We start from the raw sequence: 25,269 nt of genomic DNA, 5'->3' as shown, positions 1-25,269 counted from the left end.
AGTATGTTCGAAAAGATATTTCATTGATGATATTTGACATGTTTAGAAATTCCTGACCAGAAGCAACTATGAATTTTTTTCATAAACTGGGAAAATTTCGGATTGTGTAGTTCATATTAGAATAAAGATATATATAACATTTAAATTGAACATATGGATGTCATCTGACCGGAGGCTGGGTAAAATTGCTTGCTTGTACAATCGTCAAACCCGGTATCCACGCCGACTGAATTCATCACTGTGATGGTGCACATCGTCCTGTTTCATGAAAGAGAATTGTTCCATACCACCAAGGGTACTCTCCTCTCAGAGATCACCAACCAAATTCAAACCCGGCCAATTTCCCAAACAATTGCCTCACTCAACTTGGCAGGGCCTTCCTCACTTAGTCCTGACAGCCTTGACATCAACCCTCTCGTACAGTAAGCTCTAGTATAAATAAATCCTATTAGGCAACCTCCAACTCTTAGTCTTGCAAACAAGGACTGTACAGGCTTTGGCCCCCTCTTGGTTGATGAAAGTGCTGGAGTCGGGACCCTCCAACATCAACAGGAACGTCTGTAAGCTATCTGACTTCTGACAATCCCTGGAAATCAGTGGCATCCCACCTATGTAATCTATCAGTTTGAGTCTTCAGTTGATCAAATGCACACTGCAGCTTGTGTTTTTCCTCAAGGTTTATGGTGCTCTCATTTGAAACCTGCATAAACCAGAAATGCAACAGAATAACCAGTTATACAATATATACATAGAAGTTCACAAAGTTTGGGAGCTTGAATCGTACACTCTTTTGAGAACAGATAAAAACATAAACTCAAAATGCCAAGTAATTTTACCTGAACGTTGAGTATAACCTGCAAAATACACTTGATAAGCAATCTACACGAAGAAAGAGTTTGGTGAAGCTTCACATCCTCGTAGATGAATTTAGTGAGGGAAGCAACTGCATGTATCCTACTTAACAGCTCTAATGAAGATTGAATTCCACCTTCAGGAATAGATGATGAATTAGATTCCATGATCGAGGACACAAGCAACTCAAGCACAAGACTAAGAAGTTTATTGCTTCTATGCAGTAGGATAATCGCAGGCTGCATATAGTACTGGAAGATTCGAAGCCAATGACAATTCTCAGCACTCTTATTGTTTGCTAGCAAGAACTGCGGCAAATCAAGAAACAAAAATTTAGTCTCTTTGCTTTAACCAACCAATCATATACCCCCCACAAAAAAACAATCTGATATATATGAAGAGGGATCTAATGTGTTTGGACCGAGTCTGCTGGAATTCTGTCAGAGGGCACAAATGCTGGACTAAATTTCACCCACCTTTTCTCACTCTTTAGAAATCATGACAACTACAAGCTCGCCAATTGTCTAAATTTACACTGATGCCCCTATTTCTATTTATCACTTGAAAATGTAAAGGGAGAGTAAACACATAGGCTGAAAAGGTAAAATCAAAAGAAATGAAGATCCTAGTTCATTCTTTAATAGGAACAGAAATTTAAAATGTCATTTCCACATCACAGAATTCCAGGTCTAGTTTCTTTTATCAAATTACAATGTTGCTGAATTTAGATAGAGAGAAATGCCCCCCCCCCCCCCCCCCCCCCCCCCAAAAACAAAACCAGGAGTGGATTGGCCCCCTAAAAAATTAAGAGCATACGAAATGGATTTGAAGTATTTTGTATTAACACAGTAAACACTTACAGAAGCTGCACCAATCAAGTAGCCAGAAAGAGAGTAACTTAAAGTGCCAATACCCTCTTCTGGAAGACTTCTGGATTCAGGGCTCAGCAGAAGCAGCAGCCTGAGAACTGCACGCGTGTTCTCCAGAGGCAGTTTGAGGTGCTGTCATTTAAACAAAACATTAAAATTTTCAGAGAAGATCACTATCGCTAAGAAGACCTCCAGAAGAATAACTATGTTGTAAAGTTCACAAGCTCATTTCTGTCAGTTCACCGGCTAATATATGCTATATGATATGCAGATTCAAAATGCCAAGGAGGCAGTACAAGGGTAAGAGCATCCACTTTGAGAAGATCTTTCTTTTGCATGATAACATATCTGTGTACGTAACAATAAAAAAAAAACTGTATATGCACCATGATCAAAAGGTTAGGAACAAGCACTAATTATAGAGAGAACAATCAATAGAAATGAGGTTGGGTGCTATCAGATCAGGTCTTTCCATGGATGTTTGACACGTGCAGAAGACCTAGAAGCCAAACATTGTGTTAAGAAGAACCGCCTGTTTTCTCTTGAAAAAAATATCAATCATGTTCGTACCAAGTAAAGATGATAGTTGAAAGGTACCAGCAAACGGAAAGTGGTTTTCTGCAATATCTCTAGGACAAGATAACCATCACCCATCTGGGAAAAGCAAGAGCATACTGCATTGACTAAGGCCTTATAAGTCCCACGATTTGAAATTGTTGGTGCTTTCTCCTGATACAAATTAAATTGTTCTGAAAATACGAAGAAAATCAGTAGGATCGTAATGAAAATCAAAATATCCAAGTGACCACATTAAACGGAACAATGAAGCTGAATTGAGCCAAATCCAAAATAAGCCTCAGTAAACGTCCAGTAAAGAAACCATAGAGAAGACATAACTAGAAACCAAACACAACCGACAGAAAAAGAAAAAAACACAACATAAGGTCCTGTCTGTAGAAATTTAATCAGAACTTACCAGGAATAACTCTGAACTTTGCAAGAAAAGTGATTAAGAAACTAATGTGGTCAGAAATCTGCACATGTCCTGCTTTATAGGCTGAGTGGACTACCTCTACTATCCGAAATAATATATCTGGATCCAAATCGGGACCTACATTTGCAGTTAGTAAGTATTTTAAACATATCATATTATGATCATAGAAGTTCAATTTAAACCTACAAGCACAAGGGAGAAGGAATTTATAAATTTTAATTGATCAACGAGCAAAAAAAAAACAAGGAGAAACATGAAAAGACTGATTGGACATGAAATTGACATTTGATATATCAGAATGGAGGAAAAAGGATTTATACGGACAATTCCTACATACTCGGGCAAATACTTCCATGGTGTTGACCTTGATTAATTGATTATTCTCAAACATCAACCACCAGTATTCCACCTCTCACAAAACAAGGGAGGGCAGTGTTAAAGGAAAAAAGGAAGAAAAAGACATCTAAGCAGAGAATTCACTTGCTTGGCAAATAAAAGAAATTTCTCCCTTCAAAGTTTATGAGATATTATTACAGCAGACATGATAGGAAAGAAACAAACTAATAACGATTATAAGAAAGAGAGATAATTCATTGTCAAAAGATAACCATATTATAAAAATTATATCTGGTCTACCATGAATATCAATTAAAGAAAAACTTATGCATATCAATGTTGGCGGATAAAAAATTCCACCCTTAAGGAGTTGTACTCGTGCTCTACATATCAAGTTAGATGTCTGAAAGTGAGAGAAGTCGCAAGAGAATAATCTCACATTTGCCTGGGCTTTGTAAGATCTGGTGCTTATAAGTTGGAAGAAGCCTCCTAACTTTGGCTGGCCACATTGAAAACATTTAATAGGGTATCAGAGTGAACCCAAGCTTATCTATTTCAGTTTTGTAACCCACTTATTCCATGTAGACAAGATATAAGGGGAAGGGTCAGTAAACGAAGAGTTCAAGTATTATGCAGTAATACGTGTGTTCCACATCTCAAACTAGCTGTCTGATAGTGAGAGAAGTTCTAAGAGAATTGTCCTAAATTCGTTTGGTCTATGAAAGATCATGTGCTTGCTAATAGGAAAGAGGTATCCTAACTTTGACCAGTTAGTTCACGACGAGCCAGTCCGACAAGTTATAAGCGGTTGAATGTATATTCCACTTTACAAGGTAGTCATTTGAGAGTGAAAAAAGTTGTATGTATATTTGATAGTGCTACATTGCTTTAGTCTTGGAAAAATCCTATGCTTACTAGTTGGGAAGAGGCCTCTCTTCTATTTGACTCGTCAGTTTGAAAAGAACCAGTCCAAGAACAAGCAAATTATACAACATTGGAATAGGCTCAACCACTGGCAATTTTAGGATGATTATACATCCCACTTGCAAGCCCGTAGACCAACACCATCAAGCATGCATAATGCTTCCTTTCTTACAGCTCCTCAAAAATGTATCAAGAAAGAACAAAAACAGAAAAGAGTGGAAGGAAGGAGAAAGGAGGCCAACCCTGTCCCCCTCCTTTCCACAGAAAGAGAGAAGGAATCCTTCCACTCTGTAAGCTGAGAAAATGGAGCGAGGGGGGGCTCCTTTCCTTTACAGATAGGAGGGAAAAGAGAAGGGAGCTCACCCTCTTCTGTTAGATCATTTGGGGGGATGTCTTGTAAACTTCTTGTTGTGGGTTAGTCCTAACCATTTGATCTGCAAGTTGTGATTGTCTTTTATAGCATAATTCTCTCTTTCAATAACTTATCGGTTTTTATCAGAGCTTGTCTACCTGTGGTTCCTGTTTTTCGCCATTTAAGAGAGAAAAAAGAAAAAATGTTCAATAGAATGATACTTCTATACCCTTATCCTCTCTTAACTCAAATCCTCGTTATGAAATATTATTAAAGTCTGAACTCTGATCTATATTAATAACCTCTGGACCCACATACCAAAGAGAATTAGAGGATATTAATCAGGTAGGTTTAGGTCATATACTGCACAAGTACACAGGCAAGTATCTATATCAAACCTCCAAGGTTACTGACCTAGTAACAAGACAATTGTTATTAATAGCAGTACTATTGACAGTTTGGCTACAATAATGACAGAGTAATACAAACTTGAAAAAAAAAACACATAAAAGGGGGCATAACTACCATTCAAAGTAAAAAGAGTTTTTTTTCTAAAGCATGCAAATAGAGATATTAAAAAAATATGAAAATTTTCAATGGTGAGCAACATCATAGTAATAGAATTAATATATGGGAGTGGGACATTCTCAAACCCCAAGGGGCAGGGATGCCCCTTCAACAATAAAAGGCCTAAACCAAACTTGGTCAAGTCATCAGATATTTGATTCACTGATCTGAGAAGATATTTCTAGGTCACTTGAATTGCGGGAAAAGAATAAACAATATCATCACGAATTCACCATAAACACCATGCGGGAATAGTTCGAATGGATTTCCCACAAGAACAAGAGAAATGGAGCTCATACATCTACAAGCACTTACAAAGGCAACAAGATGCTACTGATTCGAGCAACATTGAATCCAAAGAAGAAAAGTAATACAAGCAACAGACAGCAAGCTCCTGGCAATCTCTAGTAAGCTTTATAAATGGGCCATAGTGTATCCTTCCTGCAATACAAACAACTGTGAAATAAGAAAGAAGCCAAGCAACTGAAGTAAATTTGCAAGTTGGATACTTAATTATGATACAAGAGTTCTTGATCTCTACCTTCATCTGTACAACTGCAATAAAACTTTCTCAATGGCACCTGCATGTTGTCATACTCACCAGCAATTGGAGAGTTAACAAGATTGCATTGCCCTAACCGGTGTTGAAGATGCAAAACAGCCTGTAATTGGAATGAACAGTTCTTTAAAAGAGAGAAAAAAGACACAGCTGGCTCAAACAGTTAAGACTCCAATAAGAATTTCATACTCCAGACTTAAAGTATTGACATAAAACCTACCTCCTGTAGGCATCAAATAATTTTTTTGCACAAAAAAGTAAAAGGAACAGAACAAATATACATGCAGATTGGGTTTAACGCCCATGCCCCGTTGGTGTATGCTTATAAAGCGATTATTTCTTCTTCTTTTTTTGGAAAATGGCAAAAGTTTATCAGAGGAGATTGAAAATACAGGGAGCTCCCTAAGGAGAGATACAACAGGAAAAAAGAAAAATATATGATAAAAAGGGGAAAATTTTATGTCAAAGTGTGATTAGATGGACTCCATTTCCACCACACCTTGAAATTTAAATAAAGGTGAGACAAATTAGGAGCAGGTTAAACATAAAGCTGACCAACTTGAACCGTTTCTTGGGAGGGGATTATAGTTAGGCATTCTTTCAGGTTGGACAAAGGGTCAGGTTTGAGGATTTCTACCATCAGGATCACTCGGGGCAAACTCCAATTCATCCTGTTCATCAATTCCATGATTGAAATACATTACCTTTGAGGACAAAGGATGCTTATCCCCCAGACGCAACAACAACTCAGACAGATCTCGTACCCATGCAAGTTGGTAGTCTAATAGCTCAGGGCTGCTTCCTTCCAAGATCCACGGCTCCTGCATTTGTTTCTTGCAACACAAGGATGGCATCAAGCACTACCATGAGATAATGGCGGGTAGGTTCTTTGCTCCAGATGGATGACAGCACCATAATATAACTGAATCCACACTAACAGATAATAGAGATGAACTTACAGGAAGTAGCATTTCCTCCATTGCAGATAGGCATGCTAAAGTTAGAGCTGAGTCAGGTTTACAGCCCCGAAATGCTCTTGTAAACACCTGCAGGACATTTTTCTAATCTCAGACTATATATGCTATCAACGAAACTAAAATCCAAAGAGATCTATATCTGGAAGAGATTTCTACCAAGTGGATGATGAAACTAAAGAACTTCTGAAGAGGCAATTTTTGGTTGCTACAAATCAGCCAACTCATAATAAAGAAGTTTACGGGGCCTATCAAATCATATCATTTCCAATAGAATGTGTTTATAAGCATAAAAGATTAAGACATTGACTTGAAGACAAGAACAAACCTCCAGAATATGAGATCTCCAACTGAAGTCCACCTTCAATATAATTTTAGGCATAAATGGGATCAAAGAAGCCAAATGCTTTTCAAAGATTGCCTTGTTAGATCGTTTATTATTGTAAATCTGCACTAAGCCACAAAACAGTGTAATGTTGTAACAACAGACAACTCCACTTGTATATAGAAAGTTACAGAACAAAAATGTGAAGAGTCGTGCAGATTATCGTTATGATGCATTATACAGGATATATTGTATAGCAGAAGATGAAGGACTAGTGTAGCATTTCAATCTCCTGGATCATAACATTAAATAACAAGAAATGATGAAATTAGAAAAGCAGGGAGTATCCCAATAAGGAACTACAAAAATTAAAGAAATAAAAAAAAGAACTGATACTGAGAAGTCAAAAGAATTTGAAATTAGAACAGATTGATATTAAAAAAAAGGGCATTTAACAACAGTTCTTCACTGACTAATTTAAGTCAGTGACCAATAGATGATTAGAGGATATTGACTAAAAACCATAATGTTAGCAGAATACACTATAGGGTAGACGAACCAACTGAATGCATAATAATTATAAGTAAGTCAGTCAAATTCCATGACATTCCAAAGGGCCCAAAATTATGGTAAGGTGAAGGCCAGTAGAAGAATTTACCCAGTTCTAATACAAAATGACTGCAGCATACATATATCCAAGAAAAAAGGAGATGTAAATGCAGCTTTATCTTAAATTTTAAAATAATTATATTTTTAAGAAAAATAGAATAAAATGATAAATGCGAATAAAGAAATTGTGGTGCTCATGTTGTACAGTTTACATTCAAAACTGAAAAGAAAGTAAAAAGTAGACAAAACAAAAAGCTGTAGATATGCTTACATCAAAATGTTTATCCATGTCTCAGCCAAAAGGTCGAAAGAAAGAGGAACAAACCTGCTCTGACAGAAAACTTTGAATAAATTGGAGAAATTTTTCCATGAGGATCATGGGAAACTGAATCAACTCATTTAGGTAAAGAAAGATCTCGGTAATTCCAACGTTCAAGGCAATGTATCTGTATTCATCCTGCCAAGTGAACAGTTAGCTCATGTAAAACCAAAACAACATCAAACAAAAAAGCAGCTTAAAAAATGATCAAGTGACATAATGATGAATAGGCAGTGGTTAAGGTGACCCTCAAGAGATCTTATATGCTAATCTGACATGGCAACATGCTTTTCTGATGAAAAGCATCTATTAAAGAGTAAATAAAAATATATGAAGAAAAAGGTAGCAAACAACAAAGGGCTTTGCAAGCAAAAATAGATTGTCTAGCCACATGATCACTACTCAAAATCAGCTACACTACTAGCTTGACACTTGAGCCAATCATTATAAATACAAGAGGTTAATAAAGGTCTTCAATGTCTTCAAGATGTTGATTCACACCAATATTTCCTTTTGAAGACAGTGAGAAAAAGACAATTAAGGAAAAGCACCTGAAGGAGACAACAGAAGGATACATTACAATGGAGAAAGAAAGCACAGAAAAAGAAAACTAAAACAGAAAATCAATCTAAGGAATAACATATTCCACAACAAGCCAAGGAATCAGCTAAGATGTTTGAACCACTCACTTTGGTAGATGAATGAAATGTTCAAGGATCTGAACATGTCATCAACCTCAGAAAAAAATTGCAAGAAGCACATGGGGGAGTTTCTTTCCCAAAACCAAGCTGAAGGCAACTGCCATATCAGAGCTCTTGAACTGAACCAGCATATTCTAGTGGAGCAGCCCCTCAATTACAAATCAGCCAGGGTGAGTTGGTGAAGGGGTTTCAGAGAGTGATCACTGTTGAAAAGTTTCCTATTTTCTTACTTTTGAGAGACTCCAACATGGTGACACAAAAAAAGTTGCAGTCGACATTCAAGATTTGCTTGAGCAACATGAATATTACAATGCCATTCTTGAAAGTTGCTAGAATCTTTTGGTAAACCTTAAACAAAAGGATTTCAGGAAAAAAAACTGAAAACTTAACAAATAAATGGAAACCCAGAAGGAGGAATGCTTTACAAAGAAATAGATACTATAACCATAAATGAAATATCTGCTGCACAATAAATACCAGATAAACTGATATTAGGGAAAGGAGATTTTTATTTTGAGAAAAAGAACCTTTCAAATTAAGGCCCGAAGTCAAGAGGCATACAATCAATGAGGGATTAGAGGGTAACCCCCCTCTCCAGCTAGACCATTTGCTGATCTAGAGATATGATAACTAGAACTAGAATACTAACTAAGAAGTTGGTGAGAACTAGAGGAGGGGAGAGAGGGGGGTCGACGAAAACTAAAACTGGAAAGAACCAATATAACAAAATCAAATTTGTAATAGTTGAAAACTATGTCCAACATGTATAGATGTATCTTCATATCTAACTGATGAGGAAAAGGAAACCTGTTAAGAAACAAAATATTAAATGTTTATATTGTTAAAGTTGCATTCTAGTCCAAACTAAAATGACTAGCCAAAGTTAAAAGACCAATTCTAACTAAAAACACCTTTAACCTATGTGAGAGAAAATAGACACTTTGATCAGATAACATTTTAAAATTGGGTTAAAGTTAAGAGGCCTTTTTAACCAACAACGGCAGGATTTTTCCTCACTTAAGCCAAGGTAGGAGACCCTCCCTCCCAAACCAAAAAAAAAAAAAAAAGACTCTCCTCACATTAAGGCTTGAAAAACAATAAATGGGGTGCAAACTAGGCCTAACAGAACAGATGTGCTGCTCTAATACCTACTTAAAGTTGAGGCTTAGGTCCATCCTAGAATGACTAGATAACATGTGTGAGTATTCCCACTAACATATATAGATAATGGATGCAATTGTCCGACAATACAGCACCACTTTAGTTACATGCCGACAATTACATCATGTTAATTCTCAATTGACAGTGGCATGGATCACAGACCATATGATAACAAAATACTAAAAAAATCACCTTTTCCATGGAATTGTGAACTGGGTTAAGTGGAAATATTTCAAATAATTTCTTCAGTAACAGAATAATGGTATGCCTTCTGACTCCTGGCACATGAAGCGGTCCATTTTGAGGGGAAAAAGCACCAGAGTTTGCCGGCTCCTCTTGCCCTGGAGTACATACTCTAACTGCAAGATTTATGCAGTCAAGTGTGTGCAACATACAATCAAAGGATTGCACTTCAGCAACAGGCATCACACGAACTGATGGAGCAAGTTGCATGAAACAATTCACCAAAGTTGGCATAAGGTCTTCTATCGTTTTTAAGGTGGAATGATCCCCTATCAAAGCCAAAATGAATACATGATCATATTGTTAGCTATTACTTTTGTTACATAAATAAATAAGTGGCATAACATTGTCCATATACCAGTCTGCCCTTTGGATGTCTCTTGCTCAAATGCATGCAAGGTTGTTTCCTGATGCAAGAAATTCCAAGATAGAGAAAGAAGTTAGGAGAAAGAATAAAGATATGACTTAACTCTTTTGGATGCAGCTATCTTACATTGACATAAAAAGTAAAAAAGTAGTTGTATGCTTTTTCATACCCACTATTGGAAAGTTTCAACTTATCATCTTCATAAAAATTATTTCAACTTAACCAAATCATACCGGCACCTGAGATCAAAACATCATATCAAGAATTGTGTCCCATCAAGGATGTTCAACTGATAACTTCTTTTCTATAGAATGTCATTGTAGGACACATCATAGTTTTATTTGATTGATCTGATTTTTCCTATTGATTGCAGTCCTAACAATCACTTTTATTTTTCAATGGAAGTCATTCAATCACTTCCATCCTCAACAAGTTGGGGTTAAATAGCTGTTCCCTACCTCATTCACAGATCTCACTGCTCAGAACTTCTGCCAAAGCAGTCTCAAGTTGAATCTCAGTGAAAGTTCTGTTGGTAATACACACAGGCAGGCATTGGTGGAGACATAAGGGATAATGGGATTGCTGTAAGGTATATTTTCTCTGGCCCTAAAGGTTGGAAGGAGACTGCAGCATCTGAAATCAGTGTTTTAAGACAAGGCTGCAAGCTGTACCTTGAGAATTTCTCAGCTCCATGGATAATTGTTGTAGGGGACTCTTTCATAGTGATAAGCTGGATGAGGTAGCTCAAAGCCACTAGTGCCCTGTGCTCGCTGATAATCTAAATTGGTGCTCATCTTGGTAGATCACTGGTGGAAGACCCAAAAATCTCTCCCCTCTATAGCATGCTTTCTTCCCCCTGCTCATAGCCTTCAGAAAAGGAATTCATTTCTTTGCTGGCAATGGCACCACATTAAAATCTTGGTCGGACTAATGGTGTGGCCGAGAGGAATTCTGCTCAACTTACCCAGCTCTCAACATAATATGCTCCCTTGCCTCAGTAGCTGACCTCTGGAATTTCCATTTCCATAGAGGACTCAATGATGAGGCCCTACGACCTCTTCCTTATATGCTGATCTTCAGCAAGCTCGAATCCGACCCCACCTCAAGGACAAGATCATCTGTCATCTAGAAGGCAATGGCATCTTCACTGTTTCATCAACGTACAATCTCATCAGAGGATGGTTCACAACCTCTCCTCCCCCTGAGCTCATCTAGAAATTGGTTGCCCCTCGCAAGATTCGTTTCTTTCTTTGGTGTGTTGCCCAAGATAAGAATCTCACTGCCGCCAATCTCCACAAAAGAGGAAACAATGCGCCTAATATTCTCAGCCCCTTTTTCAATGTTGCCGAGAAGAGGACTTGCCACCTTCTGCATTGTCACTTTGCCTGGTCAGCGTGGACAAGTGTCCTCCATCAAATAGGAATCCAACTATGCCTGCCTAGCAACCTCCTTGACACCTGCAGATCCCTCACTGACACGTCCTTACCTGCCCTTGGCAAGCTCATCATCTCCTCCATTGAATGTTGATCACATTCCTTGGCCCCTTTGGAAGGAGCGTAACTAGAGGCACTTCAACTTCAAATCCAACAATGCTGACATGGTGTCCAACAACATTATCAAGCACATTGCCACTTGGTTATCCACCAGAAAGGAGTTCAACTCTATCAGGTCCCTCCTTCGCATCAATTGGAGGGAAATCACCAATCTTCATCAATTGTTGACTCCACAAAGGCTGAACTATTTGCTTAGCTACAAGGGCTAATCATCTTCAAGGACCATCTCTCTGGCCCCCTCATCATTGAGGGCAACTCCCAAGTGGTTATCATTTGGTGCTCTTCCGTCTCTTCCCCTCCTTGGAGAAAGTAGAATGTAATCAACAATTTTTTTTATATTTCGTCCCTCTTTGAATGCTTTTGGACTCATGTACTGAAGTCAGCTATTGCCCTAGCTGACTCGCTCGCTAAGGATGGAGCTTCCCTCCAATCCCTTGTTGCAAAGAGAGCACTTCTTTAATTTGGTTTGTATTTCTTTCTCCTTTGAATAAATTATCATTTCACTCAAAAAAAAGATAACTCAAAGCCCCCTTGGAGGTTCAGATATGAAATCTTGGATATTTATAGACCTAATGTGGTTTCATGGCAGCATACATTAAGGACTGGAAATTGCATAGCTGATCCATTGGCTTAAAGAGGGTGGTTCTCACCCATCACTTGTAATTGGGAACTTCTTTGCTTAGTAGATTGAAGTGTTCCTTTAATATATTGTACTATAAAATTCTCAAATTTTCAAAAGAATAGTAAATAAACTTCTCAAATCCAATAAAATCATTTCACCATTTCCAAAAAAAAAGAAAATAAACGAAATACTAACTCACCACCAATTGATTCACTTACATGTGGCATTTTTAATGCATTTATATCAGGAAATTCTGGGAGGATTATGTCTAATAAATAATGAACCTTAAAATTAGCCCCAACATTTCTCTTACACTAGCATTTTTAAGGACAAGTAAATGAAGCATCAAGCAAGAAGCCACAGTAGCTAATGCATAAATATAACCATAGGCACTGGAATGGTTGTAATCAGAAGGTCCTCCCCTTAATCCAAACCCAAATGTGTTAGAAAGTTGCTACCACCTCCACACTGGAAGTAAACAAAAACCGGTGTGCATACGAAAAATAAGTTTCAACTGAATTATGCATGATACAAATTCTATGAGAGATGACCCAGATTGTGCCAGATAAGATAGATATCATTGTTCTTAGAGGTACAAAAAAGGTAAGTATGAAGAAGTACTTGATTGCATGAAGTATCAACTTTTTTCTTATCAGATGCCAACAACGACAAACAACGACCAAGACCAACTAATGCAAGCTTGAGCTTGCTCTTGTCCTGAAAGTAGATCTGGCTGTTTTGGAGAATATCTTCATAATTGTGGAGAACCTGAGGTAAACACAAATAATGAATTAATAAATAAGAAACAGATAATAATAGAAAATTAGTATTAATTCAAGACGGCAGTTCGCATATTCTAAGAAACTTGACACACAGATACTAAAAACCTTGACTGCTGCTTTGCATTTTCCAAAGATAACCATGAGGGGGCAGATAGAAGGGCACTGACAAAATTGGAAAAGATAACAAACTAGATAAAATGAATTAAACATGAGCTTCCTAAGAACATCAAACGTTGGTCTATGTCGCCCTCACCCTTTTTCCAAAAGGCAGCCCACACCTGTTTGGTCCCCCACTTTGGTTAGTGGTGCTCTTTGGTTTCTTCTTTCACCTAATTGAAACTCTAGCTACTAAATAAAAAAATCCAAAGATTGGCCTCATATTGGTATTGAGACCACTCTTATCCAGTTGTACAGTGCATATAGAAACTCTAGCTATTAAATAAAAAATCTAAAGATTTGCCTCATATTGGTATTGAGACCACTCATATCCAGTTGTACACATGCATATGCAGTGGTGAAGTTGTTTCACAACGTATTCTGAAAAAAATAAAGGGTTACTTCAGAAGGTTGCTAGGAATTATGATTTTGATTTCTTTGTCCTAAAAAGGGAGCACAAAGACACTATTTTTTACTATTTTATCAACTTTCTTCCCATAATCTGTTATTTGTATTAGATGAACAGCCCGCTATCATACGCATGAAACTAACCTGTCATGCTTCCAGCAAACATAAATCTCCTTTTTAAAGAAGTTCTTAGATACTTTAGGATTAACATTTGTGAACGATTAGGACATTAAAAGAGTAATTTGAAACTCAAAATAGAATAAATCAGATCAGTATGCAAATTGGATGATGCGGGACTCTATACTTCTCCATTGAAAAAATATGCAATTAGAGCCTAGAAAAAGCATAAACTGGTTACATAGACAAGGAATAACAGAATTACGGCGAACAGTCTGAGCAAAACAATTTTGGTCTGCTTTTGGGTGCTTAATTTGAGGTATTGGTTTGAATCTAATGGGTGTCTAAGGTATCACTGGGGAGGGGGAGAGGATTAACATTACACAACTGTGATTTTAAGAAAATGGTGCAATAATCTTTCAAATACTCTGCTCGGATGATTTCGCCGGAGGTACGCTGAGCTTGGCGGAAAGGCTCCGTCTCGCTACCTTACTTCAACTCGATATCATGGAAACGTCAGACAACGAGGCTCAACAGCGACAAGAGGATAGGGGAAAATCGCCGGCGACGGAGGAAGATGGACCTTGGTGCACGGTGAAGGGAAGGTCTGCAATTCGAAAAAGAAGCAGTAGAAGAGGCGAAGCATCGTGGTTCACGGCGACACGAAAATCTCGATGGAGCAGACACAGGGCCAGGCAGTTCGTATAACGATAAGGAACGGGCAAAGACAATCGTATATCTCTACCCCCCCTGCTTCAATCTCGGATTTTGCCCACATTTTCGAAGAAGGAGAATACAGAAATGCTTCAAGATTTCGTGAAATCCGCATCGATGAAATTTCGTTTTCCATCTCTTTATTCCGGAAGAAAGGTAACAGAGAGCTAAAAATTCTTCAGAGGAGAGGACTCAAAGTTATGGCGCGTGTGTACTTACCGGAATTTCTCGGCGACTATCACTGTTGGAAAGAGCTGCAAAGCTCGATACTAGCTCTCGGTGAGAAAATGGGTAAGATCTCTGCGACGAGAAAGGACACGACCAATCTACCTCCCCGAAATGATATTCGTCACTTCCCCCCCCCCCCCCCCCCCCCCCCCTTCCAATGTACACTTTGAAAAACAAAATTCCTAGACCCTCTTTCTCTATATCCCGAAAACCCCCACCAAAAATTCCCCCAAACTCCCGATAAGCTCCCAGTCATAAATCTACCCCCGGATCTTTTTGAAAAAGGAAAACAGAAACTTAGCACAAGCCTCACCGTGGAATCCCCCTCGGCGAGATGGAATAGCCTCAGACTTGCTCTCTGGTTCGATGAGTTTTTCTCGCTTCAACCAAAAATTGCATGGATGGCACCCGGGAAGTGGCTGGTTACTACGAAATCGAGAGAGGAAACGGAAGAAATTCTGGGGAATAAGAAATGGCTACAAGAAGAGGAACTATTTGGGGCGGAGTGGGAAACAACTCCGGTAGGACAGGCTCTCGGCCAATGGGTTTCAATCCGTGGCCTACCTATTGAACTATGGACGGAGGAGGTACTCAGGAAAAATTTTACTTCTTTCGGAAAGATAATACAATGGTCGGAATCCACGGCGGATGGCTCCAAACTGGACGTTGCGATGGCTTTCGTCAACTCCAAATGTCATTGGAGAGAGACAAGCTACCAAAAACTGAGCTTCGGGGAAGATTTCGTGTGGCTAGAAATGTCTTTCGGGGAGCTCGGTGTACTGCGGCCGCCGGAAGGTCGCCGGACGCGAAAGAGAAACACTATGCCGGAGACTTCTGCCAGCGGGACTCCGAAACGAGAGGGGATTTTTTCAAGAAGCGCATCGATCCCGGAAAAAGAGGTACGTCTGTCAACTAAAATAAATTTGTTTTCTGATTCAAAGTCTGAAAAAGGAGACTCTGCAGTCGAGGCGTATAAAGTTATTTCGAAGCTCCAAAAAGCTACCGAAGGTAGCGTGTCTGAACTCTCTTCCGGGTTACCCCTCACAGCACCCAACAGATCACTCACGGACTCCAATGAACAATGTACTCATTCCCTCCCCACTTTATTTCAAAATTCGAATCAAAACAAGGAAAAGGGTGTACGGAATACAAATTCATTCTCGGAAATCGTGTCCTTTCAAAATCTAAAAATAAAAGGTCAGTGTATCCCCGAAAAAGAGCCTGGTTCAGAAATCGAGTCTGAATTTTCACGTGTCTTAGATAATACTAGTATTTCAACTTTTTCAAATTCCAAAATTACCCTCTCCCCTATCTCTGCGTCCTTCTTTTCATCCAAACCCAAGTTTACCACTCGTCCCGAGATTACAGAAAGGACAAAACAAAAAGAGAAAATAATTTTGAACATCGAGCCAAGAGCCTCTCATGCGCGTCAGCCCGAGGAACCAGTAATCGCATCGGGCTCTGCTGATACAAGTTTAGAATTAGGAGAAAGTCACGAATCCGCCTTCCCCCCGACTTCTGTCTCTCTCGGGGAATGGAATGAACATTCTCAAGGGGCTATTCTAAGTTTTCTTCAAGGATCAGACACGCAGAGAAAAGAGAGGTTGGTGATTTCCGTAGAATTATCAAGCACTCAAATGGAGACTGATCAGGCAGAATACCCAGGCCAAGGAAAACTCCCTAACAAGGTTCCAAGCTCTCCCCCTCTACGGAATACTTACCAGAGAAGTAGAGGAAATCTGGAAACTAATTTATCTCAGAGAGAAGCTACTAGCCTCGATGTAAAAAAGAACATAGAACCGGCTCCTTCTCCCACTGACAGAGCTGAGAGTAGTGTAAAGGAACTTCGCATGGAGAATAAAAAATATGACAAAGAGACATGGAAAAATATGATGGAATTGGCACGCTTAATGGGCGTGATGTATCATGAACAGCTGAATGGGGACATTACGACGTTGGGAGTTCAAGGCCGGGGTAGCAAATGATCTTGCTGTCTTGGAATGTCAGAGGGATTGGCTCTACCCGGAAGCGCGGCACGATATCAAGTTACCTATCTCAATTTAAGCCTTCTATTGTCATATTCCAAGAAACAAAGTGTCAAGAGATGACAAACGATATTGCCAAGGAACTTTGGGCGTGCCCCTCAATCAAGTGGGCATCGGTGAATGCGATTGGCCACTCCGGAGGTATCTTTGTTGCATGGGACACGACAAAGTTTGACTCTCTTAATATCATGGAAGGTCGTTTCTCTGTGGGTATACAGTTCAGAGATCTCTCCACTAACAGAATTTGGTGTGTGGGTGGAGTTTACAGTCCAACTAGTTACAGGGACCGTAGCCTACTCTAGGAGGAGCTTAGTACGCTTCTGGAAAATTGGAATTCCCCATGGCTCCTTGCAGATGATTTCAATGCCATCAGATACTATCATGAGAAGAGCCCCCCAGCTACCCACTTTACAGCCTCTATGCGAGGCTTCTCAGCCTTCATTGGGAGGAATGGTTTGGATGAGATTCCCTTATCCGGGAAGAATTACACATGGACAAACAATCAACAGCAACCCGTATTATCTAAATTGGATCGGTTCTTGGCATGTAACAACTGGATGCAGATGTTTGGAAATGTTACTGGAAGAGTTCTAAACAAGGTAGGCTCAGATCACTGGCCTATCTTGTTGACATCAATGTTTGAAAAATGGGGGCCTTCGCCTTTCCGGTTTGAAAACTCTTGGCAGAAGGGAGTTGGCATTCCCCCTAAAATTGCGCTTCATCAAAGGAAAAATTAAATAGTGGGCCACTAGTCGTCATACCTCTTTGATTGCTGAGAAGGCTTCCCTCATATCTCAGATTGCGGCTCTAGACGTGGTGGAGGAACAAAGGTACTTAACTTCCGATGAATTTTCACTTCGAGTCTCTCTCAATTTTAAGCTCAGCACGATTCTGCACCAAGAGAAAGTTCGATGGGAGCAAAGAGCCAGATTCAAATGGCTAAAAGAAGGAGATGCAAATACCAAATTTTTTCATGTCGTCGCTTCAGCAAAAAGGAGGTCCAATCGAAGTACCTCATTATGCATTAATAATGAGGTAACGTCATGTCAGATTTCAATAACTAACGAGTTGGTTAAGTTTTTTACAAAGTTATACTCGGAGGAGTGTTCCAGCAGGCCGAAGCTTACACACGTTCGCTTTTCTCGCATCTCAACAGCAGCGGCAGCACTAATTGAATCTCCTTTTTCTTCGGCTGAAATTGAGCGGGCCGTCCTGGGCATGGAGTGTGACAGGGCACCTGGCCCAGATGGTTTTAATGGAGACTTTCTGAAAAAGTTTTGGGCTCGTCTAAGGGGGGGTTAGTGCCCCAAGTGGATTCTTGAAGATCAAGTCATGTCCAACATGAAGATCATGTCATGTCATGTACATGAAGATCATCTTCGCACTTGTGTTAGTGTTGACAACTTCATGTGCACTGAAAACAGTTTCCAGTGTTAGTGCCCCAACATGAGATATACATTAAAAACAAGAGAATCTCTAAACCTTTATAGTGCACTTAATTATAACATAATCCTTAAACCCCAAATTAGGTAAAACAACCATTATTACTATACGAATAAGTTATTTAATGTATAATTAAATATATTAATATATTTATTAATTGAATTAGATATTTTATTATGCATTAATATGGTAATTACATGAGCCAATGAAATACATATATGATTAATTACAAATAATAAATAAATAATGTTATAAATAAAAAAACGAAAGTAATACGTTAAGTTATTAATTTATTAATAACATATGATATACTTTAACCTAAAAATGAATAATTTAAGAGAAAAAATTGATCTAATCATAACTTTAACACACTATATATTTGTACATAATATATTTTATGTATTATTAATTAATAATATATTATCGCAAAATTTAAAACCATTGGTTTAATTAACTATAGCAATCGGATAATTATGCCAAAATAATTTATCAAATATTTATTTTAACAATATTTTAATTATGACTATTAAATCACTATTTTAATATAGTAATTTTAAAATAAAAATAATTATTTTATAAATAAAAATAAATATTGTATAAATAAAATAAAGATTTTATAAATAAAATTTATAAATTAATAATTTTTAGGAAGATAGTTTAATTTTTCCTAACTTAAGAAAAATTAAACATCTTCGTCTTCCTCAGCAGTGAGCCAGCAGGCAACGGCGATGGCGACGGGGACGGGCTAGGCAAAGGCAACGGCGGCGAGCAATGCCGACAGAGGCGGTGCTCCGACGGTACGCCGAGAGGGAGAAGAGAGGGAGGCCGAGAAGCTCTGCAACAGATGCTCGACCTCCCGTGCTCTGCGGGAATGAGAGAGGGAGCAGAGAATGAGAGAGGGCTGCGGGAATGGAGACAAGAGAGGGTTGCGGAGACGAGAGAGGGCTGCGAAGACGAGAGAGGGCTGCGGGAATGGAGACGAGAGAGGGAGCAAAGAGTGAGAGAGGGTCGTGGTAATGCAATGGCAGAGAGGTGTGCGGCAGAGAGAGCCCCGAGAGACAGCCCCACGCGAGAGTCATGTACACGATTCTCAAAATCGGGCAGAAAGCGCTTTCCGCCCTTTACTCTTGGGACATGAACTCCTGAGTCATGTATGTTCATATACATGACATGAATTTTGGCGCCCCCTAACGACACCAAGACATGAACTGCGTAATGCGCATGAAGATCATATCCTGAGTCATGTGCACTAACCCCCCCTAAAGGAAGATATAAGTGCTATGATCCACGGCTTCTTCAGAAACGGCATCACATACCGTAGCATTGGTGCGTCATTTATCACATTGGTGCCGAAAAAAGCAAGTGTTGAGAAACCTGAGGAGTTTCGCCCCATCAGTCTGGTTACGAGTGCATATAAAATCATTGCGAGAATATTAGCACATCGTTTAAAGGCTGCCCATCATCATTCACAGAGGTCAAGGCGCTTTCCTAAAGGGGAGAGAGATTCTGGATTCCACAATGGCTGCACATGAGCTTATGGATCATTTCAGGCGTAATCAAGACCCAAGAATCGCCCTAAAGCTTGATCTTGAAAAAGCTTTTGATAGAGTAAATTGGATCTTACTTGATGAAATAATGGAAAAAATGGGATTTGGAGAAAGATGGCGATTTTGGATTCGGAATTGTGTGGGTTCAACATCATATTCCCTTATACTCAATGGCTTGGTATGTGGATACTTTAAAGGAACCAGGGGTATTCGCCAAGGGGACCCTCTTTCCCCGCTCCTATTCAACATAGTAGCAGAATTCTTGTCCGCTATGTTCTATTCAGCGGTCGACCTTGGATGGTTATCTCCAACAGCCCGCACCGGGCTTTTAATATTCCGACTCTTCAGTACGCAGACGATACTATTATTTTTGGAGTCGGAGATATGCACAGTGTTAGGAGGATAAAGGCAGTATTGGGTCTTTTTGAAATAGCATCTGGGCAGAAAGTTAATTGGGGGAAAACATCTCTCATAGGATTTAATGTGGACCAGGAGAACCTTGCAGAGATGGCAAGTTTATTTGGTTGCTCTACTACTGCACTACCTACAAAATATCTTGGTCTCCCTCTCTTTCATGGGCGAATTTCTCAGAACTCATGGAACCCGGTGGTGGAAAAAATTGAAGCTCGGTTAGCAACTTGGAAGGGGCGGCTCCTCACCAAAACAGGTAGATTGATACTCCTCAAGTCATGTATTACTGGCATCCCAAACTATGCGCTATCCTTTATGCCTTGCCCGTCGTCGGTATGCAAAACCATGGATAAATTGAAAAGAAGATTCCTTTGGAAAGGTTCGAGTGATTCCTTTAAATATCACCTAGTTAGATGGGATGAAGTTTGTTTGCCTAAGAAATTAGGTGGACTACGGATTCGAAAATCAAAAGAACTGAACAAAGCCTTGCTTCTTAAGTGGATATGGAAGTTTAATACAAATTCATCAAACCTTTGGAAGGATATGGTTCATACCAAGTTGGGTGGGAATTCTTTACGGTGGATGTCAGGGGAAAATCGGAGAAGGCTATCATCAATTTGGAGATCTCTTCATTTACTTCTTCCAGATTTTTCCTCAGCTTGTAGATTCTTTGTGGGCAGCGGCAGGTCTCTTAAATTTTGGGACGATTGGTGGACAGGACAGGAACCATTGAGAATCTCTTTTAGCAATCTATTTCTTTTCTCCACTCAAAGGGAGATAACAGTGGCAGATGCTTTCGAGGGAAGTGTTTTGAGTCTCCATCCCAAAAGGGGTCTTTCTGATGTAGAAGCAATGGAAGCTAGCCGTTTACTGGATTCTTTGAACCATGTCAGGATGAGGCCCTCTAATGCAAACAAGCTCATATGGTGGCCTGACAAAAGCGGCAAATTCTCAGTTGCATCTACATACAAACACATTAATGGTTGGGACTCAACGCAGAGCGAGCATGATATATACCTTGTGTGGCGTCTTTGTTGCCCTCCAAAGATAAAATTCTTCATGTGGAGTGCTTGCCAAAATAAGATCCTTACAACGGATGTGCTTCGAAGAAGGGGTCACCCCTCAATAGACTTGCTATGTCCTCTTTGTAACACTGAAGAAGAATCCGCCAGCCATACCCTGTTATTATGCCCGTATTCTTGGAAGGTTTGGTCCTCTATCTTTTGCAATTTAGATTTGAAAATATGTATATCTGCAGATCTGTTCAGTTTTAGCAAGTCAATCTATGGTTATCCCCTTCCTGGGCTTGGTAAAATGATGCTATCGGCATGTATCAATTTTGTGCCATGGGGGATTTGGAATGAACGGAATAGGAGGCGATTCGAGGCTAAATTTGAATCTGAGAAAAATGTAGCGGACAAAGTGATGGGCCAAATATCCACCTAGCTCCTGACAAAAAAACCTTTTTGCTCTTTCAAGGGCACTTCTATTCGTGAAAACTGGAGCAATCTAGCAAGGATGCATTTGGGGACCAAGTTTCAAGTTATGAAAGAGTGGGCGCCCCCAGAGGTTGGATACTTAAAATTGAATTTTGATGGCTCTTCTCTCGATAATCCGGGGACCGCAGGTTTCGGAGGTGTGATTTCAGACTCATTTGGCAATCAGTGGTTTTCTTATGCGGGTCCATTAGGCATCTCCGACTCAATGTCTGAAGAGTTTCATGGTCTTCTCAACGGGCTTCGGATTTTCAAAGATAAATGTAGTGGCCCAATTCACATTGAAGGGGATTCCAAAGTAGTCATTGGATGGGGCCGTGGCACTTCCTTTCCGCCATGGAGGCATTGGGAAATTCTCCAGGAGATTTTAGAGGTTACCTCATTATTTTCTTGTATTTGGTCCCACACTCTGAGATCTGCAAATTCGGCAGTAGATGTGTTTGCCAAACAGGGAGCATCTCTTCAACATCTTGTTGTTAGGGATCTGCTCCCTATCTCTTTGTAATTTTTGCCTTTTTAATGGATTACATCTTTATCAAAAAAAAAAAAGTCTGAGCAAAACAAATTCCAAATGAAGCAAAAAATTAAGTAAATATTACAGAAAAAGCAGAAATTGAATACAAAGAGTAAAATATTTGGATTCAATGAGGCTGAATGGATGCTTAAATTACCTTTTCTGCATACGAGTAAAATGAAGATGGATAGTGTTGAACAATCAGGTCAAAAAACTTAAAGGCCATCAATCTAATATCCATTGCCAAATGGGTCATTGCATTAAACACATAAGCCATCAGCAATGAAATAATAGGACCTGGAATATCCTGGAGCAGAAAAACAGAAGATTCAGAACAACATATAAGAACAGTGGAATCATCGCGTGCTAACATACGAATGTTCACAGTTTTTCTCTTCCACTAGAGGATAAAAAATTATGAAAGGTGACTACAGATGCTCACAATAGTATATTGCAGGCAAACGTTATGTTATATTTCTTTACATCATTCATGATCGCTACAGCAGTTCTGAGTCCTCAAAACTCTACAAAAGAATTCATACAAGATTGGATTCTCAACCAAATCACCACTTAGCAACATTCGGACATTATCAGTTCGTATGTGCAGATCATAGTTGTTGACAAGATTGAAAGAGCATTATCCGAATTGATGAGATAAAACCATGCACTAAATCAACAATGACCAAGAACACATATAACATAGAAATACTGAGTTCTTATGCTACATGTGTTGTAATTTAAATTCCTCAAATACCTTTAGACATGGGAAAACCACAGATTTCAGAAGCTGATACAGTGTTTCTCGAACTGATTTGTCATCGTCATCAATACGTTCACGCAGCTTCTCTATTATTACAACCTTGTGCAACTGGAGCTCTAAAGGAAATTTCAGGACTAAATCCTTAATTCCATTGAGGGCATCTTCATCAACAGAACACATAAATATGAGCACCACAGATTTATAATCTTCCAATTTTAAAGAGAAAACTACTCAAAAACGACTATACCCCTACTTAGTAACAAAAACGTGTTTCCTTTATCTAGACATCTATAAATACTAAGAGAAAGTTTTGGAATGAACTATTTTGAGCCAAGTATTTGCTTGAGCTTCAGTGAGCAGTTTTCTACTATCAGAGCTGCTATCTTGAGGGTCCAATAAATTGGGAAGAGCTCAATTACACAACAACACATACAACAGGCATCAGATAAAAAGTAACAATCAAACGGGTATCAATGGTACAGAATCCACAACAACACGATGGTATCGTTATCTAATTAGTCAAGATTTACTGTCCCATGGCACAAAAAAACGCTAGTTTACCCTTTCGAACTTTTGCATTGTGATGTGAAGTTTGTTGAAGCAGCTCCTTCAGTGTTAACCCCTTGTTGCTAAGGGCCAACCCTGCTTTATCTGATGCTACACTTTGTTCCGGAATGATAATTGCTGCCCATTTAAGCATTAAAGTTAGTAAAACAACACCGCACAAGATAAGGATTGGAACAGGAACTAAACGAGTAACTATCATCCAAACACTACCTTTGGACTTAACAGTGGTGTCAGTGGCATTCTTCGGTGGGGGCAGCTTCCGTCCAATCTTACGTTTAATTTTCTACATTAAAAAAAAATAAAAATATCATAAAATTAGGTGGTGCAAAGGAGTAATAGAAAAAAGCTGAAACTGGGAAGTGACAGACCTTAAAATCCACGCTGCCCTTTTGCTTCTTAGAAGTATGCTTCTGTCGAACCATTGTTCGTCAAAGAGAGGAGCACAGGCGCACGGAAACACTCCAAACTGTATCTTTCAAAAAAAAGAAATGGGGAAATCGAAGGAAATCGAGAGGATTTTTAGGGGAAAAGAGAAGAGCGAGAGAGAGAAGGGAGAGGGAGGCCGAGAGTGAGAAGAGAGGGAGGAGTGAGAAGAGAGGGAGGCCGAGAGGGAGACGAGAAAGCGAGAAGGGAGAAGAGATACGAAGACGACGAAGGGAGAGAAGCCGAAGGGAGTGCGAAGACGAGTCGAGAGCGGGAGAGGAAGGCCAAGAGGAAGAAGAAAGCGCATATCAGAACCCTAAACCCTAAACGTTAAAAACGCCGTACCAAAATAAACATTGTTATTAGTATTATTTAACTATTAAAATATATTAATAAACTAATTAATGAAATATTATATTATATTATTTAATAATTACAGTTTATTAAAAATTAATACAACAAGTGTGACTAGAATAAATTATAAAAAATAAATAAATAAAAGTAAAAAATAACAGAAGAGAATATAATAAATAAATAAATTATTTTTTAATAACATAAAATATATTTTAACATTAAAACTCTCTAATTTAATAGAGTAATAAAAAATTAATATAATAAATAAATAAATAAATAAATGAAGTTATCAATAACATAATATATATTTTTTGCCACAAAATTTAAAATCATTGGTTTAATTAATTATAGCAAAGGGATAATTAAACCAATTAATGATTATAGTTTATTATAAATTAATATAATAATTACGTAAGACAAGAATAAATTAAGAAAAAATTTTAAAAAATTAAAAAATAATAGAAAAAAATATAATTAATGAATAAATTATTTAATTGAACTGAACAAATAAAAACAATTATTTTATTAATAACAGAAGATGATTTTTTAAGTAATTAATAATATATTTTTACAAAATAAAAAAGGATTAGTTTAAATAATTATAAAAATGAGATAATTAAACCAAAATAATTAATCAAAAGCTATATTTAAAAATATTTTAATTACCTTTCTTAAATTTATAATTTAATATAGTAATAACATTAATGAATATAATAAATAGATAAAATTATTATTTTATTAATAAACTAAGATAAATTATTAATAACATATAAGTTCATATATGTGTCATTCGTAATTGTCCACAATTTAAAGCATAAAAGCAAACATTTATGCCTTGGAATATAACAACGAGTTCGTGCATTTAAAATTAAAATCATCAACTTACTAGTTAAGTACATACGAACGACAAAATACATGTTCAAAAGCAATAAGATACAACTATCAGTTATCGTTATGGCATCTCCAAATTGTGCGGC

The 25,269-nt window shown here is 38.4% G+C and overlaps 1 protein-coding gene across 2 annotated transcripts; it reads right to left on the bottom strand.

The window, feature by feature from the left end:
• Positions 1-14: 14 nt before the first annotated feature.
• On the bottom strand, positions 15-24,227 carry LOC137945286 (uncharacterized). Of its 2 annotated transcripts, none has more exons than XM_068791101.1 (19): positions 23,884-24,227; positions 23,726-23,798; positions 23,510-23,632; positions 22,943-23,109; positions 22,346-22,495; positions 12,949-13,095; positions 10,144-10,192; positions 9,735-10,054; positions 7,687-7,818; positions 6,756-6,875; positions 6,413-6,499; positions 6,158-6,286; positions 5,436-5,556; positions 5,210-5,335; positions 2,698-2,832; positions 2,319-2,470; positions 1,713-1,853; positions 837-1,160; positions 15-700 (listed from the first exon to the last, which is right to left on the bottom strand). In XM_068791101.1, the coding sequence occupies exons 1-19, from the start codon at positions 23,935-23,937 to the stop codon at positions 566-568; spliced, it is 2,685 nt and encodes an 894-aa protein (XP_068647202.1). In that variant the 5' UTR covers positions 23,938-24,227; the 3' UTR covers positions 15-565. The 2 variants fall into 2 exon arrangements, with proteins under 2 accessions (XP_068647202.1, XP_068647203.1); XM_068791102.1 differs by having other exon boundaries at positions 6,158-6,274.
• Between the last annotated feature and the right edge of the window lie 1,042 nt (positions 24,228-25,269).

Source organism: Aristolochia californica, unplaced genomic scaffold (assembly GCF_029961685.1).
Source record: "Aristolochia californica isolate CCGP_79_NKW_82.1479 unplaced genomic scaffold, dmAriCali1.0.hap1 SCAF_12, whole genome shotgun sequence".
NCBI lineage: Eukaryota > Viridiplantae > Streptophyta > Magnoliopsida > Piperales > Aristolochiaceae > Aristolochia > Aristolochia californica.
This window is presented reverse-complemented; position numbering and strand designations above follow the sequence as displayed.

What these genes read in the sequence shown, in the direction of transcription:
- LOC137945286 (XM_068791101.1), bottom strand. Translation starts at nt 23,937, where the DNA reads ATGGTTCGACAGAAGCATACTTCTAAGAAGCAAAAGGGCAGCGTGGAT. An exon ending in TTTACTCGTATGCAGAAAAG is followed by an intron (nt 13,096 to 22,345) that starts GTAATTTAAGCA and finishes TGTTTACCTCAG; the next exon opens with GTTCTCCACAATTATGAAGA. An exon ending in GACATCCAAAGGGCAGACTG is followed by an intron (nt 10,055 to 10,143) that starts GTATATGGACAA and finishes TGGCTTTGATAG; the next exon opens with GGGATCATTCCACCTTAAAA.